A 10,829-nucleotide genomic window follows, 5' to 3' on the forward strand; every position below is an offset into this window, starting at 1 on the left:
GATTGACTTGAAACTCGACCCAATATGGCCCAATACGAGACCCACCCCAACTTGGGATCTGACTCGAGATTTAACCCCAACATGACCCTAACAAGAGATTTGACTCCCAATTCGAGACTCTCTTCGACCTGGGACCCGACTCCAATTCAGAACAATGACACAAGCTCATACCCAACCCCAAATCGACCAAACCCTCGACCCGAAACTTGACCAAGCTACTGGTTGGTGTCGGTGTTGGGTTTTGGCGTTGGAGTCTGGTCTCGTGGTTGGGTCGAGTCCCCTTAATGAATATCTTAGCTAGCTCCGCCACTAATAATTGACTTTAAGGACAAATTTGGTTAACTTTTGAATAGGAAAAATGACCGTACTAGATAGTATGAGTTTGTTTTCAAGTTCTAATAATGAATCTTGAAAATATTATTTTTTTTCTCATTAAGAGTGACTTTGCATGCAAGCAAGCATATAATATACTTGAAATATTTCCAATTTATAAAATTGCTACAGGTAGCTTAGCTAGTATCTGTTCCTTTTTCGTCCCACCAACAAAATATCCATTTTAAGTACATACTATACGAAGCCAAATTACATCACCCAAATCCCTTTCACGTTCCTTCCCTTTTTGAGTTTTTCTTGGTTTAAGAGTCAAATTTATATGCAAGGACCAAAGACTTTTTTTGTCGGTCGATCTTCTCATTTTCACTCTCATCCACAAATGTCATATATACGTACAACAACCATCTATTGATGTGATCGCGATATATGATATTCCTTCATTTTTGAATCTCAATTAGATATTTCGAGTTTGAGTTTTGAAAATTAATATTTTATTTAAATAAAGAGCAGACACTCAAGACGATGAACTCAATTAATATTGTATATATTAATTTTAAATCCTTATATAAATTTAAGTAGGCATCTGAATTAATCGAGTTAATGTGTTCTGGATACCACATAATAAATTTATGTAGATAAATGACTAAAGTCGTCCAAATGCATTAAATTTCCTTTTATTTCACCTTGCGTAACGTCTTTCTTCAAGTTTGAAAAACTTGTTCTTTTTCCTATCGAAAAAAATGGTCCCAGAAGATAGTTGAAGTAATTCTTCCTTTTTATTCAGTAAATGTGATACTGAATCTTTTAGAAGAAAAAAAAAGAGTGTCAAATAAAACACAAGAAATGGTCCAATATAATCTCCCTAGCTATATATCCTCGTACTACCGACACCTCATAAAAAAACTCTCATAATCTATAATTTCTTAGATCGATGGATTCCGAATTTAAAGTCTATATATTTAATTTAATTTAATGTTTATGGGTTGTGTAATTTTGTTATACATATATATTTAGTGATTTTTTCTGATAAATATATAAGATTTGAAATAAAGTTACAAAATCTTTTGCATATGATTCTAAATGATGAACTGAAGTAGAGTAGAGACCGATGATTTTTATAGTCATTTGGTCGGTTATTAAAAGATAAAGCTTGTATTCAGAAACGGACGTAATGTTGCAACAACAAATTCATTTAAACTCAGTATTTTCAACGCAGAGTATAAATGTATTTAAAGAAGTTTATTACCATTGTAATGTATAGTAGGTATGGATTCATAATTTTAAGAATATAATAGGTTCAATGCTTATAAGTTGAACTTGTAAAACTTAAATCTTGAATCCGTACGTTTCTACTTGCATTTGCTTCCCTTATTATAAAATTGATCCCATTTCTCTCTCTATGCCCCAATAATTGGTGAAATGTAAAGGTGTGGGGTGGGTGTGTAAACAAAGTCCTACATGGACCGTTGATAAAATTAATAAACTACACATAAGATGTAAGGCTTGTTAGTGATGTGAGAAAAGCGTGTAGACTTGACCCAAAGCAGATAATATTATAGTAATTTAGCTTCTTCTTCCTCTTTTTTTTTTTCCCTTGAAAGTTAGAATAATTATAAAGAGCCCCAAAGATATCTTAATATACAATCCATAAGGCATCACCAAATTTGCGTAAAAACCACTTAATTGCCTCACCTAGCTTCTCTTCTCTCTAGCTCTTCAACCTTAAATTCCAACTTTCACATCACTCCACACTTGTTCAAATTATATATAATTCTTGGTGAAAGTTATAACGTTGTAAGTAGCCTGAATATGATCTACTACTCTTATTTCTTATTAGATCATTAATTTTTTTGAAAACTCTAGTCCAATGGGGCGCCACTCTGTTTTTGTTAAGGAAAAAACAAGGAAAGGATTGTGGTCACCAGAAGAAGATGAAAAATTGTACAATTATATCACTAGATTTGGTGTTGGATGTTGGAGTTCAGTCCCTAAGCTAGCTGGTATTATATTATTACCATTTCATTAATTTCAATTAGGTCCCAGGTTTGAGTCGTGGAAGCAGTAGGTCACTAATGTTTGTATTAGGATAGACTGTCTACGTTACACTCCTGGGTGCAACCCTTCATTGATTGACTCCTTTGTTGGTATATTGTAATGGAATTGGAATGATGATATTTTGATTGTGTGAGAAATTGTTGTAGGTTTACAAAGATGTGGAAAGAGTTGCAGATTGAGATGGATAAATTACTTAAGGCCTGATCTTAAAAGAGGAATGTTTTCACAAGAAGAAGAGGATATGATCGTTACTCTGCACAAAGTTGTTGGAAACAGGTCATTAATACTTGTTTCTTATTAGATAAATGTAACTATTACTCATATGTTATCTTCTCATTTGCATTACTGTATTTTTCTTTCCATACGTGAATTCATTATGCTTTACTTGAACCGAGGGTTTATCAGATTCACCTCTCTACCTTCACAAGGTAATGGTAAGGCTGCGTACATACCACCTTCCTCATACCCTACTTGTGGGATTACACTGAGTATGTTGTTGTTGTTTGTATAAAGACCAAAGAAGAATTTTGAACAAAAAATGTGTTTTTTTCTTCTGCTTATTTAATTTCCCTTCATCTTTTGGGTTGTTTTGACAATTGTTTATTTGTTAATTTTTTGGGGCCAGATGGGCACAAATTGCAGCAAAATTACCGGGGAGAACAGATAACGAGATAAAGAATTTTTGGAATTCAAATTTGAAGAAGAAGCTAATAAAGCAAGGGATTGATCCAAATACCCACAAGCCACTAAGTGAAAATTATCAAGTAAGAAATGAGACAAATTGTACAGATAAGGCCTCAAGTTTGCTGATGCCCAAGCTCCCAAATATGTCAAACTCAGCTGAAATAGAACAACCATTTCACTTCAATAGTAAAAGAATTTTCAACAGTGAAGCAATTACTAGACAGTTAACAGAAGTTTCAAGAAATCAACTTGTGAGTAAACAAGTCTTTGATCCTCTGTTTCTGTACGAGTTCCAAGCAAATGTGAATCCAATTGGACATTATGTTCATCATCACAACCAAATTGAAGGGAATCAAGATTTTGGGTTTTGCTCAAATTTCCAACATGGACAGATGACAACAGAGAGTGGTATTTCTGATAGCTCAACTTCAAGAATGAGTACAAGTAACAGTTCAAATACTATGATTAGCCATTATAGTTCTGCTGGAATTCAGATGAATGAGATGTTGGAATGGGATGCTGACAACAAAATTGATTCTCTGATTCAGTATCCTTATGTTGGGATCAAGAATGAAGAAAATTTCAGTAATAATAATAATAATAATAATCCATTGAGTGGGGAAAATCTTGATGTGTTCCACCATATCTAAAATTTTGTAAATTTCATCTTCTTATATATACATAGAAATGTACAAAATTTCCATCTTCTTTGTGAAGTTTTGGCCAGAAGTGCAGTTCCTTATTACTGCATTATCTCAGGAGTTTAGATTAAAAATGGATTTGTTGTTGCATTTTTGCTTAATGATTTATTTGGTCAAATATTACTTCATGCTATCTGTCAAACAGAACATAGTGTCCTTGACTTATTTTTTAACTAAGCTGTCATTAGACTAAATCTAAGATTAGATGACACCAAGAACAAGCTACTAGGCTGTCGCATTTTTAAAAGTTAAGTTAGTCTGACTTCGATATCTCTTAGATTCACATATAATCAAAAGTTAAAACACACCAAATTCAACAGCTATTATCAACACGCATGTAGAAAGTTGGTTGTGCATTGAATACGTAGAAATATTAGTTTTCCAAAGTAAGAATGAGCAAGGTCAATGAACAGTACATGCTTTGCTAAAACATGTCATTTACAGTAGCAATATCCATGTGGCAGCACCAATTTTCAGGACTCTATTGAAAGAAAAAAGAAATTGAAGTTTGATGTTGTGTGTATGCGCAGTAGACAATACGAAAGGACTACTTTATGAACCAAAAACCCTTCAAAGCTTTGCCGTCAAACCAGTAGTAGTGGGCTTTGATTCACCATTTTCTGAAGCATCACTGTCTTTGCTTTCCAAGTCACGTCCCCGTGGTGGAGGTACATCTATAGCGGGAGAGCAGTTAAAGAATCCATGCGGCTGCACCAGACAGAAATAAGCATTACTTAAACTGGAGAGGTTTTAACGACAACTGGGTATATAGTGAATTGAGTAATTGCACTCAAATTGGTAAACACAATACATCCAACGGTAAACACAATATATAACCAGAAGTTAGATGATGACAAAAATATAACATAAGCACATAACATCTGTGACTCCGGAATACCTGAAGCATAAAGCCGATATGTTCGACAGGCATAACAGGCCAGTCCTCCAATCGAGGAACGTGCGTGATTCCAAAAACATACCTGTGATAAACAATGTGGATCAGAACTTCAAGGAATAGGTAACTTCTCAAAAACATATTTAACAAAGGATTATCCTAAGAACTTGAAGTTCCAGATCTGGAGAGTAACCAAAATTGAGTGTGGATGATTTGCTATACAACTGAAGCCTGCAACTCCAATGTAATAACATAATTTGAGGATTGCCAAGAAACTAACCAGAGAACAATGTCGCTTTCTTCCAGAGAGCGATCTTCCTTAACCCAAGAAGCTAATCCCTCGCCAACACGTGGATTTTGATTAGGGAACTCTCCCCCTGGAAAATCTTCTCCAGGTGCAAATTGTGTAACCCAAAGATTGTGCTTCAAAAATGCCGCTCTTCTCAAGAACTTAGCCTCAGGACCAGCCAATGGCAAACAGTTCTGACCAGGTACCAACTTGTACCCTGTTAGCTGACCTGTTCTGTTGGATGTTCTTGTGTTCCTAACCTACAAATCAAATTTTCACAGTCAAATTGATGGCTACAGCATTAGGGAGAGGGAATGCTTGTAATCGAATTTTTCTAATCTAGAAAAGACACAACAATTGGTCATATGACCAAGGACATTAGCTCTCTCAACAGTCAGTGGTCATGTTTAAGAATCACATTCTACTATGAGTACATAATATCTCAGCAGACTCTGCTAGGAAAGCAACATGAAATACTGTTTCTATCAATGGAAAGGGGATACAGTCAGGTAAGGCTTCTTACAATCCAATGACGAGCAGATAAAGGATCACAGTCTCGCATTGCTTGCAATTCAGACCTAAGCTGTGTTTCTTCGGCATAGAATGCATTATTGTGAACATTTTCCTTCCCAGGTTCTTCAACTTTGAGATTTACTTCAACAACCTGGAGAAATACTCAGAATAAAGAAGTTAAGAACTGGAAACTGGAGATATGAAATTACTTAACTTTCAGATGCACAAGGAAACTTTTGTTCAACAAAATACCTGATTGTGTGCTTCTCCTGGCTTACAATCAACTGCCATATTCATCCGAGCGACAAAGAAGTGCTGATGGACAGGTGCATACAATCCTGGTGATATTGTGGTGCCATATTTTCGAGATTCTCCAGGTTGCAATGCTCCCAAACTGAGAATTCCCGTGAGTTTGACTTCTGCTTCAATTTTCCCATCCTGCAGCCACAAAGTGTACGTATCATTTCAAAATGGTTAGTAGAGCTAAGCATATTTATGATCAGCAAATACATAGACATAATAGATGAGAACAAATCAAGAAAGTTCTGGGGGATGGATGAAAACTTCTGCTACTCACCATTGTCTTTGGCTAAGCCCTCCAACTCTCCCCCACACCCCACCCCCCAAAAAGAATAAAGATATAGAAGCATAAGCAAATAGCCCAAATAACAGTGCCATTATTTGAATCTAGATCAATTAAGCAAATTGGATAACATTTGTTCGCATTACCGAAATATAGTTTCACTTAGAAAGCATATGAGAATCATAAACACGACCACAGTTACAAGAAATTCTTATCTTACTTCTACTTGCTTTCTATTCTCTGAAATGGTCTAAATAAAATGTGAACATTTAAATGTCACCTGATTTCTTAAGAACATGTAAACAAATGAGTATTTCCTGATAATGATTTTCTTATTCTTGCCTGGTAAAAGTGCCAATAGAATCCATATTCATAGTTGGCCACAGTGCAAATAAACGAAACTGTCAGTCGTCTAGACCGTCTAACTTCAGCAAGGTTAGTTCTCCAATCTTGATGCTTCCAAAGCATCCCGTGATCTTCTTCATGCAAACATACACAATTTTTGATGGTTTCTACTCCTCCAGTATAATTTGTAAAGTTGGCATCAAAGTACTTTATGTATCCTAAACAATCGCAACCCTGCAGTGGTGTTTTAGTTATATTAGCATTTACAGTTAAAAATCGAATGCACAATTAAAAAATAGAATTGTCACTTACCCTCTTCAGTGAATGAGCATTCTTTCCAAGACCATCTTCTCCTGCATCAAATGCGTTTTTTCTGTAATGTGGGTCATTTGGATCTCCATAGGGGACAACCATCTCCACAAAACTCAACCTATGGGCTATGGATCTTCGGCCCCTGCTACCATCAAGATATGCCACAGAGTGTATAACCAAACCCTCTCTAGGGGTGAAACCTACTCGGAAGTTCCACTGTCATACATAAAGTGAAAGAATGGCACATTAATTATATAGACAAAGAATCCTTCATTGCATATCAGACTGGAAAAAGAATATACCTTTTGCCATTGTACGTAGTTCCCATCGACGCGAAAGCTTGGGCCCTCTGGCTGAATAATTTGTAGGGGTTTCACATCACTTCGGTCAACCCCTCCTCTTGTCTCACCGGCAGTGTAATTCCTCAGTGGATCAGCTGGAAGTAAAGGTACAAGTTTGCGGTCTTCGAACTCTATCACCTGCATGATTTGCACATCAACAAGCACATGTATTCCTTCAATTGGTCTTGCATATCCATTTTCCATTGGGCAGTCGCTCTCTGCTCTGCAGAATACCAGTGGTTTGGCAAGCCTGCGGCTAGGAGCATCAGCTTCACTGTGATAACCAACACACCTGTAGGAAACATATTCAGGTAAAAATGCAATGATATTTTTAAAAACAGTTCTTAAAGGAGAAGAAATGGGAAAATTCAAGAATATTTCAACTAACCAGGGGTCAACCATCACAAGGTACATGTCATCAATGCCCCTTCTCTTCATTGCTTCAATAAACGGAGGATAATTTTTAACAACGGATTCACATTCAGCATACTCTTGTGCATCCTACATTCAGAACAAAGTTGAGATCATTTGTAAAAACTGATGTTAGTGAAATCTAAAGAGATGACACATATACAACTCACTTAAGCCAAAGAACTTGAAATTTGTAAATTTTAACATGTTTTGGGTTAACTTAGAGCAGAACTTTTTATGCAAATTTTGTTCTCCTTTTGGTATATAAGTATGCTCTATGTTCCATATGACGGGAAAGAAAACACAGTTCATTATTAAGAAGAGAGAATAAGTGAATTATTATAAGAAAATAAAAATATATATAGGATGGGCAAATACACAAATAGGTAAAGGCATTATGAAAGGAAAGAAAAAATATGATTAGCTCCACTTATCTATGGATTGAATCAATTGCTCAACTTGCATGTATAGGTACACTTGATCAGCTTCTGGAATCAGAATAGAATGTTCAATTTGGCTGATATGCTTTCTCCCTGTTTCCTATAATCCTACTGACTCTTTTGTTTCATAGTGTTTAGAATCTCTAGAACACCAGTATTAAGACCACTTAATAGTACCACAACAGCAACATATCCAGTGTACTTGATAGAAACTAAAGAAACAAAAATTACCACAAGGAAATTCAATTAAATGTTCCATTAGGATGGTGGAGGTATTCGCTACATTAAAATTTTCTTAAATTAATTAGTGGATCTTGCCAACTGAACATTCTAAAGAATACCAAAAGATGACAAATGATGTCATCACAAATATGCTTGAAATTCATGTGTAATTATTAGAGCTCAGGGTGAAAGCATTTAGCTAGAAACATAAATAAGAACTTTGTATTGCTCTTACTTAGAGTTCCCACATCATTTCTTTGGTAACCTAACTGCATCTACTGTTCATATACTTCTATTCTTTTGAAGTTCTAAACATGAGTTAAGTGCTTACCATAGGTGGCTGAACATCTGGAACAACTTTTGATGAAATCACTTTTCCCCTGTGTTGTCCACCTCGAGCAGCAGCATGTGCTTCAGTTAGCTGAACAATCCATATGCTTGTCTCGTTTGTCTTCTTATTGTAAACAATAAGTCTAGCTCGCCTTGGAGGTAGTTTAGAAGGAACAAGAAGTCCTCCTTTGGTTCTGGGCAACAATGATGATTGGAAAGGTGGGTAGAAATAGGCATCTGCCAGTGCAACAAAAGTTTTATCTGGTTCCAAGAGAACCACCTCAACAAAGCGCATGCCATCCCTGACCTAAAATGTTTTTGCAAAAAGTTAAAAGACACAAGAAGAGTTAGTGGAAATTTAGAGCAAAAGATGTCCTGTTGTTCAACTAATACTTTTTTGGTTGTTCTACACAACAAATGGATGAAAAAGAGATGGTGATTAATTAACAACCTCAGGCGTATCACCGGCAGCTCTAACGGTTGCCACAGCCACAGAGATCTCAGCAGCAGTTAAAGGGTCCAAAGGATGACAAGTCTGAGCTCTATGCATGATTTGGATCACTGCATAAACATGAAATCGTCAAGCATTCAACATCCTACCAACTACTCCAATAACAATAACAAGATCCTTCCATTAGCATTTTCTATTTATCTCTTCATGTTCTTTTTAAAAGTTTCTTCATCTATATATGCGTTTCGCAACAACAACAAGAAAAACAGTCACATCTTCACAGAACAGAGGAAGGACATCGTAGATTGACAACCAATATAAATATAGTTCAATAAATCCTCTAAACTGGAACAAAATACATCGGAATAGAGCAAAATGGATATACAAAACTGGTCTCACATAATTTGAAATTTAGGCATAGTTGATTGATTCATTTTAATTTGAAAGGATAACACTCTACGTTAATAATCGCAGGGTAAAATACAATACATATAAATACATATGTATTTTGGACCATGCAATTGTACACTTACACTGGATAAGTTCAAAAGTAAACCTAATTATTGACTAAACAAAGGTTTAAATCAGCAATTCTACTGTAGCCTGTTTAAACAAAACCTCCTTCTCCTACCCGTGAGCACAAAAATCACATGAGATTTCTAGAAAGCGATGATAAATAATTGAATATAACTGCAGCGCAACCAACTCAGTATAGCGGTTAGCGAGAAAATCATAAATCACAAACAGAAAAAGAAACTAATGCATCTGAATCGCCATTTCCATCCGTAAACCTCACTAAAAATGCAGCTCAATCAACTCAGTGAAGCGGTTATCGAGAAAATCATAAATCACAAACAGAAAAGAAGCTAATGCATCTGAATCGCCATTTCCATCCGTAAACCTCATGAAAAATGCAGCGCAATCAACTTAATGAAGCGGTTGTCGAGAAAATCATAAAACACAAATAGAGAAAGAAACTAATGCATCTGAATCGCCATTTCCATCCTAAAACCTCACGAAATTCATACATGCAAGTAGTCAAATCACATACAGATACAATACAATGCAATATACTCCGAATTCCGATCGTCAAAGTTCAAATTACACACAAAACGCTCGCATTAATGATTCATTACCTTTGTTAGACGCAATTGCAGGCGTTTGTTCTTTCTGATCGTCGACGGATGGAACGACGACGGAATCAATGGCGGAGACGGCAGTATTCTCACGACGGACGACGGAAACGGAAGGCGGAGGGATGAAAGAAGCAGCAGTAGTAGTAGGAGTAGGAGTCACGTTTTGTGAGGTTTCGGCCATTGCGACTAGTACTTATACTGTGATGATCACAGTGTACTGACGGTTTAATTAATCACGCGCTTCGCCTCTTTCAAAATCAGTCGATTGATCGATCAGCAAATACTCTTTTGTGCGTTTTCTCGCCACTCTCCTTCTGCACAATAGTTTGTTACGTATGTACTGCTATGGCACTATGCTGAGAGCTTAAAGTTTGTTACGGTTTTTTTTATTTAGATTCCCAAATTATTTAGGAGTGCAAATAATCTGGGAAAACGGTTATTTAAGGCTATCTTCTCTCCATTTATATATTATTATTTGACTTGGTATGATGTTTAAAAAAAAAAGAAAGATAAATGCAGAATTTACTGTTTTATAGTATTATTTGACTTAGTATGATATTTTAAAAATAAATAAAGAACTTTGTAGTACCTAAAATAATTTAGATAATTATGAATTTATGATAACTCATTGATTTATCTAATATCTAAATATATAATTAATTTATGTGGTTGTAAATCATAGTGTAAAAATAAAATATTAAAATTAGTTATTTTTAGTTATAGTAAAATTACATTTTTTTTAATGAAGTAAAAAGAAAAAAATATCAAATAAAATGAGATTGAGGAAG

General features: G+C 35.4%; 2 protein-coding genes across 2 annotated transcripts; one reads left to right on the top strand and one right to left on the bottom strand.

Annotated features, from left to right (window-relative positions):
• Positions 1-1,950: 1,950 nt before the first annotated feature.
• LOC125809708 (transcription factor MYB86-like) lies at positions 1,951-3,867 on the top strand. Its single transcript, XM_049489302.1, has 3 exons — positions 1,951-2,333; positions 2,535-2,664; positions 3,014-3,867. The coding sequence occupies exons 1-3, from the start codon at positions 2,201-2,203 to the stop codon at positions 3,720-3,722; spliced, it is 972 nt and encodes a 323-aa protein (XP_049345259.1). The 5' UTR covers positions 1,951-2,200; the 3' UTR covers positions 3,723-3,867.
• A 476-nt stretch (positions 3,868-4,343) lies between these two features.
• LOC125809715 (uncharacterized) lies at positions 4,344-10,222 on the bottom strand. The gene is made up of 12 exons (XM_049489310.1): positions 10,042-10,222; positions 8,906-9,015; positions 8,456-8,761; positions 7,440-7,552; positions 7,013-7,343; positions 6,711-6,926; positions 6,396-6,632; positions 5,723-5,908; positions 5,481-5,621; positions 4,949-5,217; positions 4,672-4,753; positions 4,344-4,481 (listed from the first exon to the last, which is right to left on the bottom strand). Exons 1-12 carry the CDS (start codon positions 10,220-10,222, stop codon positions 4,344-4,346), a joined length of 2,310 nt encoding a protein of 769 aa, XP_049345267.1.
• Positions 10,223-10,829: the final 607 nt, after the last annotated feature.

Source organism: Solanum verrucosum, unplaced genomic scaffold (genome assembly GCF_900185275.1).
Source record: "Solanum verrucosum unplaced genomic scaffold, falcon-dt-bn FXZP01000121.1, whole genome shotgun sequence".
In the NCBI taxonomy this organism is placed as follows: Eukaryota; Viridiplantae; Streptophyta; class Magnoliopsida; order Solanales; family Solanaceae; genus Solanum; species Solanum verrucosum.